We start from the raw sequence: 24,450 nt of genomic DNA, 5'->3' as shown, positions 1-24,450 counted from the left end.
CCACTTGCGGTCAATTTTCGTTACCTCCGAAGAAGATTGCGTTACTGTCCACGTCACTTCCGCTACATGGGGCAAATGGTCTCAGTCAAGCGCCATATTTGCCGACTAGCTGTGAAAACAACAGCTAATGTTTGAGGACGTTTCAAGCACTGATATACACGTACGGACTATTCCAGCTGTTGAGATTGACAGGCATCTCGTTTCACGTGTACTCCAACCACGTACGCTCTCCTCTGTCTCTCCATTTTTTCGAAAGTTGGCGCGCTGTTACCGCAACAACCGCCACATCCTGCCTCGATGACGTATTCCGGTTACGTCTTCGTCGGGGACGCGTCAGCGTTTACGCTACAAACGATATGTGGTCAAATGCAGTGGTTCTCAACCTTTTTGGGGTCCTGGACCCCCTGCGTATTTTTGATCTACCCTGAGGACCCCTCCACCTGATCTTGGGGGAGGGGGGTTGCAATTTGATAGAAACAGTAGAAACTGCATTTTAAATTGCATTATAGCATTTATTCACTCTTTGGGGCAACAATAAGAGCTTTCAGTTGTAACTTAGATATAGTTAACAAAACAGAATTCTTATGCTGTAACTTTCAGATATATGTAACAAAACAGAATATGTATTCAGTAACTTTCAGATATATGTAACAACAGAATTTTTTTATGCAGTAACTTTTAACAATGCAAACGGGAGCGAGATCTCTTATTAAAATACAATAAATTACACTTGTGAAACAGATGTAATTAGAGAAAAAAGTCCTGTTACCCTTTATAGTTTAGGTAGATAAAGGTCTCAGTCACATTTGAGTAAAATAAACCTATTTCTATAAATGTCATAGGATCTTTTTTTTAAAGATATTTTATTTTCACGGACCCCTTGCAATTACACCACGGACCACTAGGGGTCCGTGGACCCCCGGTTGAGAAACACTGGTTTAGGTAGATAAAGGTCTCAGTCACATTTGAGTGAAATAATCCTATTTCTATAAATGTCATAGGATATTTTTTTTAAAGATACTTTATTTTCACGGACCCCTTGCAATTACACCACGGACCACTAGGGGTCCGCGGACCCCCGGTTGAGAAACACTGGTCAAATGCGTCCCAGACCACCTCGGCAAGTGGCTTGAGTAACTGGTTCACAAAACGTTTTGGTGGTCGTTTACACTGGTATTTAGCGCTGTCCACTTGTGATCCGATCGCAACAAAAAAAAACGCATTTTAAAATCAAGTGTAAACGGGGTCTCTGACCTTTCACTCGGGCCTTGTTTTCAAAATGGCGTTTTACACTTGGCTAAACATAAAGCTAGCTAGCTGCGCTACGTCGTCACTACCGCTGTAACGCTGCGCTCGTGGGCAGATGGGGTGGGGGGCGTGCGCTCTTCCTGTCAAAAACCATGCGTGTTTTGAGACTAATTCATTATTTCGATGTTATTTTAAACCGAATTGTTCCTTTAGTTCGCGATCAGGCTATATTTTATATCAAACATTTTTATAAAAAAAAAGTACATTAAAAAAAATTACTGGATTGCTCCGCGTTTTAATGGCCTCGCGTGCCACAGTGGCACAGAGGCAAGTGTATGTGAGAGCATCCACGTGTGTGTGTGTGTGTGTGTGTGTGTCTGTCTGTCTATGTGTGTCTATGTGTGTAGGTATGGTAGCTCTTTCCCCATGTAACATGACATTTTGATGACAGTGGGCCCACGGCAAGTCGGCTCTCCTTGGCATTTCCAACAGCTGTTCACACACACACACACACACACACACACACACACACACACACACACACACACACACACACACACACACACACACACACACACACACACACACACACACATCACAATGCAGTGTGTGTATAACTGGGCATATGACTGTGTAACATGTATATGTTATGCATGACTGGTGCTATTTATCCAGGCATAGTTTACTCAAAAAAGGCATAACCAGATGTCATTTGAAGCAATTCCGTGAGCAGGGATAAATAAAGAATCCAGAGTTAGCGTTGTGACTGTACCAGCAGGGCGTAGGCTATAGGTGCCGACTTCTACAAAATAAAGGATTATGGGGGTGCATTGGCTGCCCTGTCTCCTTTCCATGCATGGCTTAATTGTCTGGCCCTAATGATGTTACAGCAATTCTCACTGTAGATACACATGGGCCATCTGGGCACCTGCAGGGTAAAGCTAACTTGCTGGCAATTATAAAATTATTAATCCCTACCAATTTAAAGCCTGCTGCCAACAGAGATAGGCAGATATGTAAAAATTGACATGGCTGGCACTGTGATAGTCTAAAAAGAAGAAAAAAAATACAGATGGTTGTGCATCGTATTGGTGCAATCGTTCCCCCTTTTCCTCACTTTACCGAGACCTCTTGTGAGAGGCCCAAACAGGCTCCGCTCGTATCGTTATTGATTACGACAGAAATGTGCTTACACTGGCATCAAAATAGCTGCACATTTCTGGTACCACCCCTGCTAGTGGCTTCTCTCCTTCCCCCCCTTTTCCTCCAAATCCCACCACCCCACCCTCCGCACGTCTCCACCTCCTCGTCCTCCTCTCTTTCCAAGCTGCTGATGCAGGGAAACCCGGGGCTGCACCAGGAGCTTGCAGCGCAGGACGCACGAGCGGGAACACACATAAGCTGGGTTTCCAACCGTCCCGTAGAACAAACAATCGTCCAGAAATAGGAGAGTAAAATACAACACGTTCCGGTATTGAACCCATACAGGATGCATTTTGCTGCGTAACTTTCAACTCAGTGTCGGTGTATGGGAGAGAAATATGTGTTAAACCATGAAATATTCGCCATTATAGACAAATGGTATGAGATGGAGACAAACCCTCCTGATGTTACTCCTCAGCATATCTGCGATGCAGTGTTCCTCTCTCTCTCTCGCGCGCGCGCGCTTTTCTTTGTCTGACAGCATTGCTATGATTTCATGGCACATTTTTGTGATGATACATTCTGATTGGAAGGCTACTATCACTGCTATGACCGATGGTAATAATGTAGCGAATTGAGAGCGCAACCAGGAATCCGCCACAGCCGGGACGCGAACCCGGGTCGCCCGCATCACAGGCGACTGCGCTAACCAGTCAGCTAAAGGCTCCGACCCGTTCGCCAAGGGCTACCGAGTCTAGTCATCCGTGGTCGTTACACTACCCCGCCCTCCCTCCCTCCCTCCCTCCCTCCTTCGGCAAGCGCGTCCACGTGCTCAGCCTACTAGCTCCCTCACGCCTCTGGGCGCACGCGCTTCCGATGGCCTCACGGTCTCACCATCCCATTCTGACACCAATGTAGCGAATGAAGGGGGCAGCCGGGAATCCGCCCGGTCCGTCCCGTTGGCCAAGGACTAGCGAGTCTAGTCATCTGTGGTCGTTACAATAATAATAATTTAGAGTCAAACTTTATTTGTAGGCCTACAGCTCATTGAATACTAACAAAGGCAAATGTGCTTCACAACGAGTTCATTAGTAAACGAGAATCTATACAAGAAACACAACCGACCCAGATAGCAGACACATTTGGGCCTAATCTGGGCCGCTTTTGGTACTTACTGCTCAGTATACGGCACTGGCAACTGTTGTGTGGGCCAGACGTGGCGCAAATGTAATGAACCAGGCTTGACTTGGGTTACAGCACATACTATGTGGGCCAGATGTGGCCCAAATTTCCAGATGTGGGTCATATAAGGTGGACCTGTGGCTGAGCTGAGGCAGCCACACTCAGCCCGAGTCAACGCCGCCATTTAAGGCCAAATGTGGGCCGTAAGACAACTGCAGATGTGGGCCATATTTGGGCCAAAGATTCGTTTCTATGTGGGGATACCCCATCCGTACCACCTTCCCCGTTTTGTGTTTTCACTTGTGGAAGTTAGCATCCCTACACATACACATTTGGGTTTGAACCCTTAGGTAGGCCGGATTCGATGCTCTCAGTTTATCAGTGTCTTTGTTTAACTTCATCCAGAGATGACCAAAGGTGGGAGGGCTGGACAGCGAGCGGGCTCTGAAATGGATGGCTATTGGCTAACATTAGTAAAGAGGCTCTTTATCTGTGGCTTTTAGGGCTCGTAGTGAAATGCATGTGTTGAGGTCTAATCAGATCAGGCATCGATTGGTCTTCATAGAGGAGGCTTAATGTGCTCCCTGCTCCTCTGCTCCTCTGTGATCTCTCCCTCAGAGGGGGGAGGGGAGGAAAGGAAAGGGAGAGCGGGAGGGATGAACGGGGATGGAGGAAGGTCAAGGTTATGGCGGCTTCGTCAATTGGCGAGGGGGTTAAAGTAAGGCTGGCAAATGGTCCCTCCAAATCAATAGCGGGTTTCTCATCAACATGAAGGGTCAGACTCACCTAGACCAGCGAAATCATTTTGAGGGGCAAAGCAGCCGTAACCCAAGCAAAGCAAACATGTCTCGAGAGGTAACAACTGTCAAGGCAATTTCCAAAGCCAACGACACAGCCATATTGTGAGTGACACATTGTTCACCGAGTGGAAAAGTTAATCTAAACGGCACCGTCACTGTGTTCGGGTAAAAGAGGGTCCCATGTGGTGAAGATGGCGGTCTCATCACCCTCTGGTCCGACGGCTGCCCTCCCCGTGACCGGCCCTGTTCCCTCCCTGCGCATAAATCCCATTTCATGCCAGCCACACTTGTGAAAAGGCAAAAACAAAAAAGACTGATCAGCACAGCTGAGGCTAAAGCGCATTGTGTCGACGCTAATCGTGAAATCGGTGCTACAAAACAAAGAAGAGCTCTGCAGCCCCCCCCCACGCTATGCAGCAACGCATGAGGCAACACTATGCTAACACAATGCTAACAAAGGTACAAAACAAAGAGGAGCTCTGCAGCCCCCCCACGCTGTGCAGCAACACATGAGGCAACACTATGCTAACGCCATGCTAACAGAGGTACAAAACAAAGAGGAACTCTGCAGCCCCCCATGCTATGCAGCAGCAACGCATGAGGCAACACTATGCTAACGCCATGCTAACAGAGGTTTTTTTTTTTTTTGCTAACAGAGGTACAAAACAAAGGAGCTCTGCAGCCCCCCACGCTATGCAGCAACGCACGAAGCAACACTACGCTAACACCATGCTAACAGAGGTACAAAACAAAGAGGAACTCTGCAGCCCCCCACGCTATGCAGCAGCAATGCACGATGCAACACTATGCTAACGCCATGCTAACAGTGAGTCCAGTTATTGCCACTTACTGGGGGGGGGGGGCTTCCAGCTGTAGCAGTGTGTGGTGATAACATTTTTAGCAGACATAATCTCATCTTTAGATTCAACATATTATAACGTGCATGGATAAGTAGACACGTTGGTCCTTGACTAACGGGTCGGACCCTTTAGTCGACTGGTTAACGTTGTCGCTTGCGGAGTGGGAGACACGGGTTCGCGTCCCGGCTGTGGCGATCCCGGACCGACTAAGGGTTAGTCAAGGACCAACTTATCCATGCACGTTACCCTACCCCCCTCCTTCGGGAAGCGCTATCAGCTCCCTCACGCGCTTCCGATGACCTCACGGTCTCACCATCCCACTTCTGACACCAATGTAGTGAATTCAGGGGGGGGCAGTGCGGGACCTCCACAACCGGGACGCGAACCCGTGTCTCCCACTCCGCAAGCGACAACGTTAACCAGTCGACTAAAGGGTCCGACCCGTTAGCCAAGGACCAACGTGTCTACTTATCCGTGCATGCTACATTATTATCAGCATGTCAACAGGGCTGAGTACTGCGAGGCAGTATTTCGAGAATTTCCGTTTGCCTCAGTGCGGCCGAAGCTGAAGAGGCGCGCCGTACCCAAACGCAGCCGTCTTGAAAGAGCCGGGGCTCGGTGACGAGGAACCAGCGAGTACCGGGAGGTTGTAGCACAGTCACGGTTTCACAGGCACAGCTTTGTTACGAAATACAACCAGAAGGTATCAAAGGCATCGCTGAGATAAACTCAGATGGCGCAGGTTATAACCAACACGGTCCGCGCTGCCAATGTTTGTTGATATATTTGTTAATGTGCAAGCGGGTGGGCGGCAATGTTTATGCGTGTTTGCTTGCGTGTGTGCGTGTGCGCGCGCGCATCACGTTGTGTTTTCCACTCAATTCTCCCTATTTCCCAGGACAGACTTGCACGCACGCAACGCACACGCACACGCACACACACACACACACACACACACACACACACAGGGAGTGCCCCGGGCCCAGATGTACTAATGAAGCAGCCTGTAAGCAGCTACCTTCATTACATTCAATCCTCTGGACAGTGTCAGCAATTACATTGCCGCTTCCTACTGTCAGAGCATGTAGGCTGCACAGCATCGCCCTCTTCCGCACGCGCACGCGCACGCGCACACAGAATAGGTCTCTTATCCTTCCTCTCAAGGCTGGTGCTAGTTGTAGGGAGCCGGCGGTGGGTGTTTGGCTCTGGCTTGGCTGCTTAAAACCCAAACCTCAACACACAGCTACTTCAGGCCCACCACCACCACTAGCAGAGCCTCTGTGACGTCCCACTCTGCCTGCCCGTGTCCCCCACACTCCCCACACCGAGACAGAAAGCCGCCCTACAACGCTCTCTCCACCTATCCTTCTGAGGTGTGCTTATGGCAAGAGTGTTTTCGGGGAGTAGTGGCTGCTGGGAGTGACACCCCTGGATTAGCCAGAGGATTAGTAGTTTTACTTTCATCGAGACGGACATGCTGGGGGGGGGGGACACACATCAGCATCCAACATTTTTTTTTCTTTTGGATTTTTTTCCCCCTTTTTCTCCTCAACTGTATCCGGCCAATTACCCCACACTCTTCCGAGCCATCCCGTTCGCTGCTCCACCCCCTCTGCCGATCCGGGGAGGGCTGCAGACTACCACATGCCTCTTCCCATCCCAGGTAGCAAAATTGCTGTGGCCCGGACCCGTCCCACATCCGACACTTTCATGCGGCCCACATACCACGTGGAATGATAGCACTTGGGCGGTCCACTCCTGTTTGCCAGATCTGGGCCAGAACCAAGCCAACCAAGCAGTGCCCCATGTGCCACATATGCCAAAGGTGGCTCATTTTTGTTTTGTGATATTTGGGCCATATTCACCATTTACCACGCGGGCCACTTCGGGGTCACATCCAGAACACATGTTGCCCAGAGCACCGCATCTTTGCCAAATAAAGGCCCCCATTTGATTTGGCATATTTGGGCCACATTTGCTATTATACATGTGGGCCACTTCAGGCTCACATCCATTTTGTCAGGGCCAGAAGAAAGCCATCAGTGCCGCATCACTGCCTGAAGTGACCCACATCCGGATGCTATCTGGGATACATGGGGAGTCGCCAGCCGCTTCTTTTCACCTCACAGTGAGGAGTTTCGCCAAGGGGACGTAGTGCGTGGGAGGCTCACGCTATTTACCCCACTTCCCCCTCCCCTCTGAACAGGCGCCCCGGCCGACCAGAGGAGGCGCTAGTGCAGCGACCAGCACACATACCCACATCCGGCTTCCCACCCGCAGACACGGCCAATTGTGTCTGTAGGGACGCCCGACCAAGCCGGAGGTAACACAGGGATTCGAACCGACGATCCCCGTGTTGGTAGGCAAACGGAATAGACCGCCACGGCCACCCAGCGTCCAACACTTAACCTTCCCACTACTAAACGTTCGGCCACGACTCTATATGCAAAATAATTAGCAGAGGGTGGATAGTCGGGAGAGGGGGGTGGGGCGATGGTACTGGATAAAATAGTTCCCTCTTTTCCCTGTCGCTCTCCTTCAAACACACATAGTCATATGCCAGTGGCGAGCGGTGACCTTTGGAGCCGGGTACGCTACCTCGTCCCCACCCCGAGCACGCACGCACGCACGCACTCACTCACGCAACGTATGTGTGCAGGTGCACGCTCGTGTTTCGTCATTGCTGTATGGAGATTGTTTAAATCGCCATAACCTGGCGTGGTCCAGACTGTGCGTTCTGCAGAGAAAAGGGGACATGGCCAACAGAACAGTTCGCCAACCTTTGGGCCGCCAGCTAGCCGTGCGTGTTTTTCGTAGCTTGAAAGTGACGGACGAAATTCTTCGTTGATTCTGTGATGCCGAGTTCGGGAGTTGTGGACGTCGTCCTGCAATAATAATCGTTTTCTCCTCCAAAGTCCTCCGAGAAAACGGGACAGAACGGAACTTCTATAATACGCGAACTGCCGCGCATGTTGGCAAGTACTGAAACGTATGGCGCTGAGCTCACTGAGCAAGCACCAATTTAGAGTAAGTAGCTCGCTAGGTGGCAGTGTTGAGCACGTGTGTTTCCGGATAAGCTGGTTCCCAGCCAGCTTTTCCGCCCACCAAACTCCCACGCTCACAAGATACTTCTCACCACCAATACAACCGGGAGTCACAGAGCGCATGCGCGAAGTAAGCTGAGCGCTCGGCAGCTTCGCCGCTGCGGCAGACTGCGGTGGGAAAACCAGACCGCAGCTGCCGTTTGAAAAGAAAACGATCGAAGAAATGGAGGGGAAAAAAAAACAACATTTCAATGACACGTTTTAATGTAAATAATGCTCATGTTACTCATTAAAAATAGATTTTCCGTTCATTATTACACTGTATGCAAATTCTCTCGTCATTTTCAAATGCCTTGGGCATGCACCGCCTTTACAGCTTATTATATGACCGCTCGCCGCTGTCATAGGCCGAGATTGGAGAGCCGGCAGTCATGGTGCCCGTAATGTCATGAATGATTCAAAACGGCTACACGGCAGTCGAGCCGTGTCGTCTCATGTCAATTAAGTTTGCTCTTGGATGGCCGGTGTGTACGTGCGTTTGTGTATGCACAGGGAGGGAGGGGGGGGAGAGAGAGAGAGAGAGAGAGAGAGAGAGAGAGAGAGAGAGAGAGAGAGAGAGAGAGAGAGAGAGAGAGAGAGAGAGAGAGAGAGAGAGAGACTATATTGGAAAGGAATGTGTGTGTGTGTGTGTGTGTTTCTAGGTTTGGAGGATGCATTAAAATTTGATATCCAGGTGACATAATCTGAGAGGTTTTTTTTTTGGTAGAGGGTTGCAGGACATAGAAAAGGCCTGACGCTGAATAATGGAGGAGAGGGGAATGGAAGAACACCTTGACCACACACACACACACACAAACACGCGCACACACGCGCACGCGAGGGGTCAGCCATCAACCACACCTTGTTTGGGAGAAGCTGCCCTCCTCCATTATTCACACATACATGCTCTCCTCTTACCACTCCGCCGTGGAGCTGCTGAAAGACAAGCTCAGACGGAGAGCAAAGGTAAAAAAGGGAGCGATGAGGACCGAGAGAGAGAGAGAGAGAGAGAGAGAGAGAGAGAGAGAGAGAGAGAGAGAGAGAGAGAGAGAGAGAGGTGAGCAGATGGGGACAAAAATAGCGAGCGAGAAAAGGGGAGACGGTGTGAGATGAAATGGGACAGAAGAGTGAGAGTGCGCCGAGTTTACGCGAGAACTCCCCGGTCTCGCGGCTCTCATCGAACACGGGTTGGTTCCATCAGCGTCGATATGGATTCGAGTGGTCGAAACCAATGCACACATAAAAAATGTGAGCGAGCCAACGACTGAAATAATTACTGTCGGTAATCTAAATTATGCATGACATCACAGTGTTCACTTGATAGCCAATGTAAGCGCCCTGCAGGAGAGGAAACTGTCCACAGGAGGACTGAACAGCCTCAAAACAACGTAATTGTTTCGGAGTAGCGGAGCGGTCTATTCCGTTGCCTACCAACACGGGGATCGCCGGTTCGAATCCCCGTTGTTACCTCCGGCTTGGTCGGGCGCGCCCCTACACAAACACAATTGGCCGTGTCTGCGGGTGGGAAGCCGGATGTGGGTATGTGTCCCGGTCGCTGCACTAGCGCCTCCTCTGGTCGGTCGGGGCGCCTGTTTGGTGTGGGGCCTGGGGGGGGGGGGGGATAGCGTGACCCTCCCACGTGCTACGTCCCCCTGGTGAAACTCCTCACTGCCGGATCGGAAGAGGGGGGTGATTGATCGGATACAATTGGGGAGAAAAAGGGGGGAAATTTCCTTGAAAAAGAAAAAGGAGCACTTAGTTGAACGTGGACACAACTTCCTGTCTTCTGCACACAATAAAACAGGTGGGCTGCGGAAACGGACCGGAAACGGGTCTCCGCTTCCGGGGAAGAGCTGAGGAAAAGCACGCGGGATACACGCGTTGATCAGAACACCACGCTTCGACATGGCCGATCCGGTTGCCCCCCCATAAGCAGGGCGGGGCGTGAGCAAGGGACGAGCCAATGGACTCCCTGGCAGCATGTCAAGAGGGAAAGGAAGAAGCGTTGCCAATGGTGACAGCCAGAAGTCACACGGCGCTCCACGCCCGGAGTCAGCTACACACTTCTCTCGGCCGGGCTATTCTCGGGGCTCGGCGGAGAAGCAGACTGGTGACTGGGCAATGACGTCATGCTTTGCTGAGGGCCTACCTTGGAAAGCCCCGCGCTTCCACACCGGCTGCTGCGCCTTCAGACCGGCTGCTGCGCCCAAATGTGCACCGAATGAAACGGGGACATGTGCTGCGATATCCTGCAAATGGGCATTGTGATTTTTCTTTCCCACGAAACAAAAAAAGATCTTTTCCAATGCTCACTTTTTTTCGGGGATTCCCCCCCCCCCGTTTTCCTCCCCAATTGCACTTGGCCAATTACCCCACACCTCCGAGCCGTCCCGGTCGCTGCTCCACCCCCCTCTGCTGATCCGGGGAGGGCTGCGGACTACCTCATGCCTCCTCCGATACATGTGGAGTCGCCAGCCGCTTCCTTTCACCTGACAGCGAGGAGTTTCACCAGGGGGAGGCGTAGCGCGTGGGAGGATCACGCTACCCCCCCCCGAACAGAAGCCCCGACCGACCAGAGGAGGCGCTAGTGCAGCGACCAGGACACAAACCCACATCCGGCTTCCCACCCGCAGAAACGGCCAATTGTGTCTGTAGGGACGCCCTGCTAAGCCGGAAGTAACACGGGGATTCGAACCGGCGATCCCCGTGTTGGTAGGCAACGGAATAGGCCACCCGCGTTGTATTGGATGGTTCTGTGAAATGAAAACTCGCCCTCTGGATCTAATGATCAGTTACACGACTATTAGGTGGCTTTATGAATGCGATGACAATTAGACGGGTGAAGCAATTCTGCTAATTTGACAAATCATAATGAGAGCGTTTGATTAGTCGGCTTGCTGAGGCGAGGACAGCCCTACTGGTAGTAACGCGTCCAGCAGGACGAGCCACAACATCTGCTGGGTCCACTTCCTGTCACCTCCAACATGAGCAGCCACGTGTCAGCTTTTGGGGGGGGGGGCACAGCGAACAAATGTGATGTCGGTGGTGGTATAAAGCCATATGAAGGGATCGGTTTGGGTGTCGTGTTTCATTTCTGCTCCTGCATGGGTTCGTTTTATTCGCAGGTTCGCTGTCCGCCGGGCGGTCGGTGGCAGAGTGAACCATCACTTCCGGCTCCGGCCTCTTCTGATAAGCTACTGTCGAAGTGAAGAACCACCTGAACGTCACACAAAGGAGGAGAGGGAATTATCCTTTGCGCCTTTACATCAAGAGGGGGGAGGATGGGGGGGAGGGGGGGAGACTCTTGGCTCCAATTCTCTGATAGAAAAATCACATTTGCACGGGAGGGGAGACCGGAAAAGATGGATGCTGCTGCGCGGTAATGCTGACGCTGCGCTGCACTGGGAGTTTGCAAGCGTAAGTGATGGGGCGCAAATATTTCTCCCAGCCCTTAAAGTCGTGGTTTCGGGGGGCGTCCGTCCGCCTAGCATTGAGGTCTGTTCCGTTGCCTACCAACACGGGGATCGGCGGTTCGAATCCCCCGTGTTACCTCCGGCTTGGTCGGGCGTCCGTACAGACACAATTGGCCGTATCTGCGGGTGGGAAGCCGGATCCCGGATAGCATCCGGATGTGGGCCACTTCAGGCAATGATGCGGCACTGGCGGCCTTCTTCTGGCCCTGCTAAAATGGGTGTGAGCCTGAGGTGGCCCGTGTGGTAAATGGTGAATACGGCCCAAATATCACAAAACAAATATGGGCCACCTTTGGCAAATATGTGGCACATGCGGCATTGGTGTGGCTTGGTTCTGGACCAGATCTGGCAAACAGGAGCGGGCCGCCCCAAGTGCCATCATTCCACGCGGTATGTGGGCCGGATGAAAGTGTCAGTGTGGGACGGGTCCGAGCCACACCAATTTTGCTATCTGGGATGTGGGTATGTGTCCTGGTCGCTGCACTAGCGCCTCCTCTGGTGGATGGGGGCTCCTGTTCACGGGGGAGGGGGAACTGGGGGGGGGGGATAGCGTGATCCTCCCACTTGCTACATCCCCCCTGGCGAAACTGCTCACTGTCAGGTGAAAAGAAGCGGCCGGCGACTCCACATGCATCGGAGGAGGCATGTGGTAGTCTGCAGCCCTCCCCGGATCGGCAGAGGGGGGCGGAGCAGCGACCGGAAGGGCTCGGGAGAGTGGGGTAACTGGCCAAGTACAGCTGGGGAGAGAAAAAAATAAAGGGGGGGGGGATAGATAAATAATTAAATAAATAACAGCGGTTTCAACCACACACTTGGTACACCGCAGCCTTAACCACCACCCGAGTGAGCCAATCGGCAGGCAGCGGTACGCTCAAGTGTCACCAAGCTGCGGACAAATAACACAACGTTACACCTCCCCGCCGCGTGCAGTGCATGCGCCAAAATCCAATTTTGCGTGCAGATGATACGCCAGTCCCTTCCCATTAACTCCTGCGGAGAGCTGATGCAGCGCGTGAGTGTCCATGAGGAGCTGGGAGTAAACTGGCTCCTAGTCAGCCGGTGATAGATGCCAGATGTTGGCGCGGTGACCCCCCCCCCTTCCCAGCCTCCTCCCTCCCCCTCCGGAGTAATACATGAGAGAGGTATACGTTTCACACACCCGCTAGATGCGAGACTGATAAAAAAAAAAAACACGGGGTGGTGCGGCCGGCGAATCAATGATCGCTCTCTCTTCCTCCCTCTCCTCCGCTCCTTTCTCCTTTATCATTCGCTAGCCCCACCCCCCACCCCCCCACACACACAACCAAAGCTCTAATTAACACCTCCGGCCAAGAGAGGGAATCCGCCGGCGTCGGAGCTCCCAGAGTGACACGTCGGTTAAAAACCCGCCCGCTCTTATCTTTTATCTCCATCTCCATCTCTCGGCCGCTCCTCTCCTCCCGGCGCGCGGCTTATCGCGCCTCGGCGGGACCGACCCGAGAGCGAGGTGGGGAGGACCCGCCCGCTCCGCTATCGCTATACACCGGTGATCAGCGCGTTGGGGAGCGCAGGCAGGCTGGACTCTGACGGATCTCACACTGCAGTACGGGCCCTCATAGCAGCGCGCGCGCATACTATATGTAAATGAATTGAGTTGTAACCAAAAAAAGAAGAAGAGAGAGGAAAAAAAAACCATACATATCCATTCTGGGAGAAACACTTAACTTGTCGTGATGCTATCGGAACACATCCGTGAGGGTTCCCACGTCATCAGCCGGGATCAGCGGGGTGATGGAATGTACCCCTACTCTGCTCTGCTGAGGGCAATTGGGAACCATCCATCCCTTCATCCATCCATCCATTATCCAAACCGCCTGTCCCGCTCGCAGTGTCGCGGGGATGCCGGAGCCTATCCCAGCAGTCATTGGGGCGGGCAGACGGGGGGAGACACCCTGGACAGACTGCCAGTCCATCACAGCCCCCACCCCCCACACACCCCCCCCCACTCCCCTAGGGATAATTTAGCACGGCTGATTCACCTGACCTACATGTCTTTGGACTTGGGGAGGACACCGGAGCACCCGGAGGAAACCCACGCAGACACGGAGAGAACATGCAAACTCCACACAGAGGACGGACCCGGGGCGACCTCCCCAAGGCTGGACTACCCCGCGGCTCGAACCCAGCAGGAACCATCTCGCTGTGAGGCGACCCCGCTAACCACCGCGCCGCCCTGCTCTCAAATCATCACCCGGAATCAGCGGGAGGGTAAAATGTACTCTGATGTGCAGTGTTGAGGGCAATCGGGACCCAAACTCGACTAAATTTATGCAAACGGAAAGTAAATAACCGGCGTAGCCACGTCCCATGTTTCCAGCAGAACCAGAACCAGATCCAGCAGTAAGACGCACCTCCTGCAACGCACAATGCATCTCTGGCATCGCACCAGCGACTCTTCACTCCGGCCGCTCCGGGGTCATCGTGAGAGAATGGGAAGCAACCTACACACGCAGTCTGGGAACGGCTCCCCAGCCAGCCCCGGCGGAGGTCTTCCCTGGGGAGCTGGCACGAGCCCGTGAGAGCGGAGGAGACGCGTCCGCCAGATACCGCCTGCATGCCTCTCCCTCCAACTCGCATTCCAATTAAGGACTATTTACAGTAAGGGAGGATTATTTCCATGGGCTGCGGAAGTGGAGGGAGAGAGGGGGAGAGGGAGGGAGGGAGGGAGGGAGGGAGGAAACTTCTCCCCCACCTGCAATACTCGATGCTGAAAATAATTCCTTTGCAGTGAAGACTTAATTCTCATTCTGTGTTCGTGTCCCTGATCCCGCATTGTCTATTCTAGTCACGTGGTCCGCCTGCCTTACCGCTGTCCACTGTGACAGCTCTGTGTGTGTGTGTGTGTGTGTGTGTGTGTGTGTGTGTGTGTGTGAGAGAGAGAGAGAGAGAGGGGGGGGGGGTCAAATCCGTGTTTAACAAAAGGTGCGAGCCCCACCCAGGAGAACGACAACCCTTCTCACAGCACACCTTTCTGCAACATGGGAACAAAAGACAAAGACACAGGGGGGCTTCCGGGTAGCGCAGCGGTCTATTCTGTTGCCTAACAACACGGGGATCGCTGGTTCGAATCCCCGTGTCGTTACCGGCTCGACCGGGCCGTCCCTACAGACACAATTGGCCGTGTCCGCGGGTGGGAAGCCTGACGTGGGTATGTGTCCTGGTCCCTGCACTAGCGCCTCCTCTGGTCTGTCGGGGCGCCTGTTCAGGGGCAACTGGGGGGGAATAGCGGGATCCTCCCACGCGCTACCTCCACCTGGCGAAACTCCTCGCTGTCAGGTGAAAAGCAGCGGCATGGCGACTCCGCATGTATCGGAGGGGGCATGTGGTAGTCTGCAGCCCTCTCCGGGGGTGGAGCAGCGCCCGGGACGGCTCGGGAGAGTGGGGGTAATTGGCCGGATACAATGGGGGAGGGGGAGGAAAAGACACAGTTCTGTAGAGTCAACCCAGGTACGGCAAATCTGACAGCGACGCAACAATTCTGCTGATGTCCGTCAGAGTTAGCCCCGCCCACCCGCCCCACCCCCATTCCGCAGGCCGGTGACAGCGGACGGAGACAGATGAGCATGGAAAGGTCAACACAGCCCACATCATAGCACCGGAACACAAGCAAGCTGGCTGTTTATAAACGATTTATAAACCCTCCAGACGGGACGGGTATTAGAGACCCGGGATCAGCGTACCGCTCCGGGTCTACGTCTCCCTAAACAGCACGTTGTCGGGAAGATGTCCACCTTTGCTACACCAGGGGAAACCGCAGTAGCAGCCCAAAGAGGAGTTTAACCACAGATTTAGGTTGAACGTCAGGGGCGATGCATTGCGCGCGGGGGGGGGGGGCGGGGAGGTGACTCATGCTCGTGGGAAGACCACGGAGTCCCATTCACGCCATGCACTTTTAGATCAGCGGTCAACCCAGTGCCGACACTCATCTTGTGGTTGCGGACCGACATTTTCCATGTCAACGTCTTGGCGTTTTTTGCCTGTCCCCTTAACAGGCTGCGGGACAGGATAATGAATAGCGTATGCTAATGCGGACGGCTTTTAAATAAAGGCTGCTAGCAACACTTGCAAATGAGCCGCTCGCTCACAGCTGCCCGCTCGGTCTGCATGCATCTACCCCACATATCCATCAATTATCCGCACCGCCTACCCTGCTCTCAGGGTCGCGGGGGGTGGTGGCGCCTATCCCATCAGTCACTGGGCAGCAGGCGCGGAGACACCCTGTGGACTGGCCGCCAGGCCATCACACACACACACACACACACACACACACACACACACACACACACACACACACACACACACACACACACACACACACACACACACACCTATAGGGACAATTTAGTGCGTATAGGGACAATTTAGTGCGGCCGAGTCACCTGACCTACACGTCTTTGGACTGTGGGAGGGAACCGGAGCACCCGGAGGAAACCCACGCAGACACGGGGAGAACATGCAAACTCCACACAGGGGACGACCCCCAAGGTTGGACCACCCCGGGGCTCGAACCTTCTTGCTGTGAGGCGACCGCGCTAACCGCCGCGCCACCATCCCAGATACCGAACGTGCAATTGGCTCCGCGCGCAAGCGTAGTGACGAACTTCCGCTTTCGCCACAAGTCGGCACATCGGTTTCCTGTTTACCTCCCGACCCGTCTCAGTCACCACCACGAACAACAAGATGAGCGCTGCGCGGAAAAGAAAGGAGCACAACGTGCGTGATTTCCTACACGTGTCAAAGAGGTGTGAGTGGCGAGCGGGGAGCGAGAGGCTGCGAGCCCGGCCCCCCCTCCGTCATCCGCAGACAGACCCGGGGAGAAGGCTGCTCCACAACTTGGCAGCCGTACAAGGCATTCAGTGACAGATGACGATGTCTCCTCATTTTGGTCAAGGCGGTCTGGCACGCTGGGCCACCTCTCACTGACTCGGCTCCTGTTCCCCGTCCCCCGCGCTAGCTAGCGAGGCTCTTTAGCGCCTGAGCTGTTAAGGTGATCTTGGGAAAAACTCCAAAGATTAAATTATGTGGAAAAGCAGATTAAACACTTATTATCCTATCGCACGCGCGCGCACACACGCACACGCAAGCGTGCGTGCACGCGCACAAACCCATGTGCAAATTAACTATGGAAAAATAAAGGCGCAATCTACACCTCGGCTTTACGCACGCGCACGCACGCACGCACGCACCCAGGGCACATTGCCTTCAAATGCTCAAGCACACACAATAATGGCCGCCATAGAGAAGGGAACATATTAAGCGTCCCGTTGTTTGATTTTTTTTTCACAGCACCAAAATGAGCCAAAAACAACGACAAACAACACTTCCCCCACAACACCACCAAACTGGCAACCCTTAAAGCCTGGCAGTGCAGCGTCATACAGCGCTGCTTTTGGTGCTGTCGCCCTTACACCCTTACAGAGACACGCCATTTGAACATAACTACACACTTCCTTCAGGACAACACACTTTTGCAAACACACACTGAAACACAACATTTTTTGGGGGATGGGGGGTTCCCCCCCTTTTTCCCCTCCCCAGTTGCACCCGGCCTATTACCCAACTCTTCCGATCCGTCCCGGTCGCTGCTCCACCCCCTCTGCCGATCCGGGGAGGGCTGCAGACTACCGCATGCCTCCTCTGATACATGTGGAGTCGCCAGCCGCTTCTTTTCACCTGACAGTGAGGAGTTTCGCCAGGGGGACGTAACGCATGGGAGGATCACACTACCCCCCCCCCCGAACAGGCGCCCCGACCGAAAGAGGAGGCGCTAGTGCAGCGACCAGAACGCAACCCACATCCGGCTTCCCACCCACAGACACGGCCAATTGTGTCTGTAGGGGACGCCCGAACAAGCCGGAGGTAACACGGGGATTCGAACCGGCGATTTTCGTGTTGGTAAGCAACGGAATATACCGCTACGCTACCCGGACGCCCAACACAACATAATGTTGCGAATTCAGGGAGCAGCCGGGAACCGCCGCAGCCGGGAAGCGAACCCGGGTCTCCCGCACCACGGGCGACAACGTTAACCAGTCGACTAAAGGGTCCGACCCGTTAGCCAAGGGCTAGCCAAGGGCTAGCGAGTCTAGCTATCCGCGGTCGTTCCAATATCTTGACAGCTGCACGCGTTTCAGTGCTACGGGGCTGTCATCAGCATATGCTGCATTGAGCGGTATCAACAAATGCGTGTAGTTTCCGGTTCGACGCGCAGATGTCTTAAAAATAACGCTGTTGCCGGGGGGGGGGGAACTACCGGTTTCCACCAAAACCTTCTTCCCGTCCGTCACCCGAAGCCCTTTCCCCTCTGGTCGACTTCCGGCGGAGCACGCGTGTGAGGACGCGAACCCCACGGCCAGCCTTCCCAAGGAAAGCCCGTCCGTGCCCGTTCTGCAGAGAGCCGGGGAATTAGTCCCGCTTAGCACCGGGTCTGAAAGAGGGATCGAAATGTAGTTGTTTTGGAAAGCCTGCCTGCCGATTCATGTCTTTCTGACAGACATGTAAGTTTGGAGAGCCGCCCACACATCTCTCTCAGCTCCTCTCCGTCGCTAGATGGAGAAAGGGCAGAATAGCGCGAGAGAGAAAAGACGGGTGCACGAGAGAGGCAGCAAGAAATTGAGAGAAGGGGAGAAGAAGAAGAAGAAGAAGAAGAAGAAGAAGAAGAAGAAGAAGAAGAAGAAGAAGAAGAAGAAGAAGAAGAAGAAAAAAACCCCCAGAAAGACTTAAGAGGGAAAAATGCGTGCGCTGTCTGCCGCAGAGTGGAGCCCTCCTATCCTGCCTCCTCATTGGAAGGCTGGATGCCGAGTTGTGTGTCCGCATCTCTTTGAGGATGGGCGTCAGTTTAGCCATACACACTCTGGCGTCAGTGGCGGTTCTCACGGGCCGTGAAGCACGGGGCGCGAATCCAAGTCATACCGCACGCGCACGCGCACTCACGCACACTCTAGGTCTCACAAGGGTTAACAGCAACTGAATGCCTTTTGCACGGAGCCAGTCTTCCTGTGTCTCTCTCAACCTCAGCCTCCACCACCACCACCCCCCTCCAGCCTCCACCACCTCCAACCCCCACCCCCCTCCTTGCTCACCGCATGATCCTGGGAGGTATGTGCATACGGCAGCTATATTTGGGGCGAGGGGGGGTTTGTTAAGCCATGTTTTGCAGCCAGAGCGCGGTGTTAGTGCACGAATAAACAAAAGAGCACGGCAGAGTCACATGCAGAGGAGAACCCTGCACACGCATGGGAACCCGCGCACACACACGCACGCACACACACACACACACACACACGCATGCATACACTACACACACACACACTACACACACACACACACACACACACACACACGCATGCACACGCTACACTCACACTACACATGCATGCACACACGTACTATTATGTGTGAGATTGTGAAAATACAAACCCACATGCAGCATGGGTACACACACATACACACACACATACACACACACACATACACACACATACACACAGGCGTGCGCGCAAAAAAAAATCAAACTGTATATCAAGTGTGGCACTGTCCACCCTTCATGGGGGCAGATTACCTTAGGTTTGTGTGTGTGTGTGTGTGTGTGTGTGCGCGCGTGTGTGTGTGTGTGAGAAAGGGGGGGGGGAGAGAGAGAGAGAGAGAGAGAGAGAGAGAGAGAGAGAGAGAGAGAGAGAGAGAGAGAGAGAGAGAGAGAATACGGTGTGATTCCACAGGGTAAGACCATCTAAACCCTCAGTTTTCTAAGACAAATACAAACGCTGATGAATTCATCCACTCTGTAGTGTTGGGCTAATGGCAGTCCAGTAGCAAAAACCCCCAAAACAAAACAACAACAACAACAACATTTCTTCAAGAAACGATATAATTGAAATGCATATCTGAAGTATGATTTGAGTTTATTTATTTATTTTCACAAATGGATGTCTTCTGCCTGTCGCTGACTTGGAGCTTCAGTATATCACTTTTAGATTTACGACTATGTCACTGGCACGCACACACGCACGCACGCACACACGCATGCATACACACGCACGCACGCACACACACAGAGAGAGAAGAAAATACCACAGCAGGTTGAGCACCGCATGAGGAGCTTTCCTCGCCTCCTATCAAAGCTCACATTTGTGGTGTGACATCTTTGACAAGTGACTCCTGCCTCCTTATCCGCACAAATACACCACCTCCCATCTCTCCTTCCAATTCATTCCTCCCCGACATCCGCCCGAGAGCCTTTATAAAATACATTAATGAAGCCCCCCCTCCTGTCCCGTGCTCCTGTGTGAGTCCGGGGTCCTAACAGAGACGTCCCCCGGGCCCCGTCACCTGTCAGGGGTCCCAATGATGGAGGAGGGGGGCTCAAGGTCTTATCTCCTACCCGGCGACTACGCGAAGGAGGCGACAGCCGACCTTTGACCCTCTTAGGAAGGGAGATTGAGCACTGGTCCAGGCTCCATTAGCATTCTGCTCACGCGCGCCTATACCGGGGCCAGACTAATGCTGCGCAAGCCGGGGCTGGAAGACCGGAGCTGTGTTGGAGGCCACGATGTGGTGTGTTCACGCGAAGGTGCAGTCCACCTAAAGAATCGGCTCTGTGCGTGGCTGTAATCCACTGACTTCCGGTTTCTGCTGCAGCGGTCATACCAGTTTCCTGTTTGTAGACGGGCGCTATTGACAATGGCATACTTTGTCGCGATGCCCGCGAGATTTACCACGGATAAATGTCAGCGACATGCACACAACTGTGAGGGTGAGGATACTCACCCCCTTATGAGGGGGTGAGGATACTCACCCTCATAACTGTGGCCGTGACTTGCTTTGTACAACTTGAAACTGTTCACCCGTTTGCTGGCAAGTTTGTCCACCCCTCCGCGCGTGTTGGACATCTACCCACGGCGAATCTCGCGGGCGTCGCCCAAAAAAAATACGCCATTGTCAACGGCACGCGCCAACATCCGGTATGTAGTGGAAACCGGAAGTCGGTGGACGCACAGAGAAAGCAGAGGAACTCTTGATGTCAGGACGGATGATTTCCCTAAAACGCCCCCGCCGGGAGGACGTCAACACTCTGGTCCGTGCAGCCGGGACTCAATCCGGCCGCCACCGCTGAACAGGTAACAGAAGCGGCACCGATTGGTCACTTCTTTAGGCGTTTCATTTCCCCCCTCATAACCCCCCTCCTCCCCCCCTACTCTAAAAGGCACAAACACACGCCTACACGCGCGTGAAATCAGAAAGGACTAATGAGCTCGGCGGCTGCGTCCCAATATCCGCCCGTGTGGATGCGGGAGTCGCGAGATCAAAAACTGTCATCACACCGGGGGAGGAGGATGGGGGCCGGGGGGTGGGTCGGCACCGGGAGGGAGGGGCGGGGGCGCAGAATGACAAACACGCGGAGGAATTAACCCCTCCGCTCCGGCCTATATATAGGCAGCACACGGGGCTTAGCGCGGCTGTCGGACGCCGTGTTTACCGTCGGCGGGGCGGGCGGAGAAGCGAAGGTGCCGCACTGATTTGTGACCGACGCCGGCTCTTTCAGCACCACGGACAGCGCCCCCCCCCAACCCAACCCCCATTCACTCTCTCTCTCTCTCCCTCCCTCCCTCCCTCTCTCGCTCTCTCCACGGCGGGAGGAGGGGAGGGAAGGAGGGGGGGGGGGGGAGAGCGGGGTTTCCCTGGCAGATTTCAGGAGGAATCTACAGTCGTTCCTCAGTCGCTATACCCCCCCCCCCCCGTTTCCACCTTTCCCGTATCCGGCCGGATTTTCCAGAAGAGAGCGGAAACGTCCGCACGCGAGAGGATCAGCGCGGGCCGCGTGTTTCCGCCGAACCGCCGACCGAACCCGAACCCCTATGTCGCCCGTCCGTTCACATCCACACGGCTCTCCTCAGCACAGTCCGCCGGTGGCAAGTCGGACGGCGGAACCTCGTTTCGTTCCGTGCATGCCGCGTCCGCACAGACCCCCCCCACACACACACCGCCCCCCCCACCCCTCCCGCCACCTCCTCCACCTCCTATTTCTCATTCATTCTGTGTTCTTTCCCCCCATCATATGACAGCACCGCCGACTTGGCCCCGTATTACAGACGACGGTTAAGAACAGGGAACATGACAAAGCAATCTACAAAAATAGGCCGGCGGGTGGGTGGGTGGTGGGTGGGGGTGGGTGGTGGGGGGCAACAAAAAAAAAGAAAGGGAAGAAAAATCAGCATTGGCCTCTCGCAGCCGATCGTTGCAAGCGAACGTTTCCAATAAGCCGGCCGTCCTCTCGCCAAAAGGACGCCTGCGTTCAGCGGCATGTCACGCGCACCGCGGATTTTCCTCGTGCACCCCACTTTGGCCAGGCGTCTCGTGCCGTTTTTTTTTTTAACTCACTTCCCTCGGCGCCGTCATTCAACAAACCGGCCGTATCACCCGATCACACAACGCGTAACAGCGGCTGTCCATAATTAACTCGGGCGTCCGCCGTTCTCGTGCAGGCCACGGGGATAAGCTCATCAGCAACTGTCGCGAGCATCACTTGGAAATCGCTGTGGTCAGCTGGGTGTCAATAACGCAGCCCCCCAAAAAACCGCCAGCATGTTTGGCACCGCACGGTCAGCTGTCATTTTCTGGGTTGACGAGCAATACGCGGGCATGAATTATTCAGCGCACATAACGGAGCCTCCTCGCAGAGGGGGTAAAAAAAAAATTGGGAAAAAAAAAAACAAAGCCACAACAAGGAATCTCAATGAGCGGACAAACGCATGCAGACTGTACAATTACCCCCCCCCCCCCCCATCGCATGGACCCCCGTTGCAATGTCGGCACCCACACCGATTGATACCGGTTGGGGAAAGAAAGCGACCGCCGTCCGCCTTCTTCTTCTTCTTCTTCTTCTCCGAGGCGCTTGACAAGCAAAGCGGCGCGCGCGACGGGGCTGCGAAAACCAGCGCGAGACGGGAGAGACGGGAGAGCCGCCGCCGCCGCCGCCGAGCGAAACCCACCACCGACATGTATGACGGCCGGGGAGACGATCCGGGCAGACCGCCGGCGGAAACGAATCCGTGCAACGACAGCCGCGGTATGAATCGGAACCGGTCGATGGAATAAAAATCTGCCTTTACCTGTCAAGACTCCGACCCGGATTTGGTGGTCGTGGTTTGTTAAAATCATCCCGTCTGACGCCATGTTCAGCAGCGCTGTCGCCCGCACCGAGAACTCACGGCAGGGCCAAGAGCCGATCGCATCGAACTTCGGGGGGGGGGGGGGAGGTAGAGGGAGGGGGGGGGTTGGTGAAGAGGAGGAGGAGGAGGAGGATGATGATGAGGAGGTGGTGGAGGAGGAGGAGGAGGAGGAGGAGGGAAAGGATACAGCAACAGCTAGACAAGATAAGTAGAAAGCCGAGCGATCGGGACACCTCCGGATAGCGCGGGGCCGCGCGCGGCAGATTGCGGGGGCCGTCTCGGAGCCGCACACATCACTCGGCTGGCCGCCTGCCACCGTAGTAGTGTGGATTCCAGATTAATTCTGATGGAGACCACCGATTCCCTGTGAAGACTTTCAGGGAGACGGGGCTAGCACTGCGTCGGCAATGTCACTCAATATTTCCCACCCCACCCCCCACCCCCACGTAATGCGTTTTGATGCCATCCAGCAGACTTGGGGAGATGAAAGGGGCCCTTCATAGGAGCGGCCCCCAGGTCTCCATGCAGAGGCTTAAGAGAAGATCACAGTCTGACCTGTGGAAATGCAGCTACATCCCGCGGCAAAACACACACACCGCTTCTATTTATAGACCGGCTGCAAGCTTCCACGGTGTATAATTCTTCTTGTTTATTCTCGTGAAAGAAAAAAAAAAGAGAAAAAACCGCCCATCCTCCTGCTCCTGTTGGGAATCTATCAATATACATAATTCATCGGCACACGTACACGAGCACAGCGACCGTGGCGAGAAATGGGGCAACTCTTCCGGCTTTGACTGACTCGCTTAAAAATAAATAAATAAATAAATAAATAAATAATGTTAGCATGTGTCCGCATGTGCTCAGTGGCCAAAACCTATAGAATGGAGATTCGGGCATGTTTTGCGCAACGCTCAGCCACCGGCGTCCGCCGAAAACTAACGATATTTGCAATACAGCTGCATAGCTTTGCAGCTATAGGGAGTAGGAAGGAGAAGAGACATAATTTGGCAAATCGATGCAAGAGACCGTTCCGAGAGAATCATAATCCCGTTAGAAGTCATGAACCGGGTTTCCGTCTCATTTTCAAGCGAATTTTAAGTGAACTTTGGAAATGTTGCGAAAAAAGAAGAAAAAAATGCGATTTAGGCGCGTTTCCATCACTGGTTGGGAGCGAACAAAGTGGGCGGTGTAGGCTACGTTACGCATTGCTGTGATAAACAAGAGTAGAAGAAGTAGGGGTTGGCGACGTCATGACCCGCCCTGCTCTGCCTCTGATTGGCTAGTACCCGTGGCCTCCGTTGGTTAGGTTTAGGTATTAGGAGTGAGATCACTCAGGGTTAGGGTAAAAGTAAGCCAAGCCAATCAGGGGCAGAGTAGGGCGGGTCATGACTTCGTCACTTCCGGTTTCGACAGCAGCGGTAATGCCAGTTTCCTGTTTGTTGGCGAGTGCAATT

General features: G+C 53.8%; 1 protein-coding gene across 2 annotated transcripts in view; it reads right to left on the bottom strand.

The window, feature by feature from the left end:
- The window catches only part of gphnb (gephyrin b), a 146,757-nt gene extending 123,757 nt beyond the window's left edge, over positions 1-23,000 (bottom strand). For both annotated transcript variants that reach the window (XM_056294358.1, XM_056294359.1), the window contains exon 1: positions 22,937-23,000. In XM_056294358.1, coding sequence (XP_056150333.1) covers positions 22,937-23,000 — 64 coding nt within the window. The remainder of the gene's footprint in view (positions 1-22,936) is intronic.
- Positions 23,001-24,450: the final 1,450 nt, after the last annotated feature.

This window comes from Lampris incognitus, chromosome 15, assembly GCF_029633865.1.
Source record: "Lampris incognitus isolate fLamInc1 chromosome 15, fLamInc1.hap2, whole genome shotgun sequence".
Taxonomy (NCBI): domain Eukaryota; kingdom Metazoa; phylum Chordata; class Actinopteri; order Lampriformes; family Lampridae; genus Lampris; species Lampris incognitus.
This window is presented reverse-complemented; position numbering and strand designations above follow the sequence as displayed.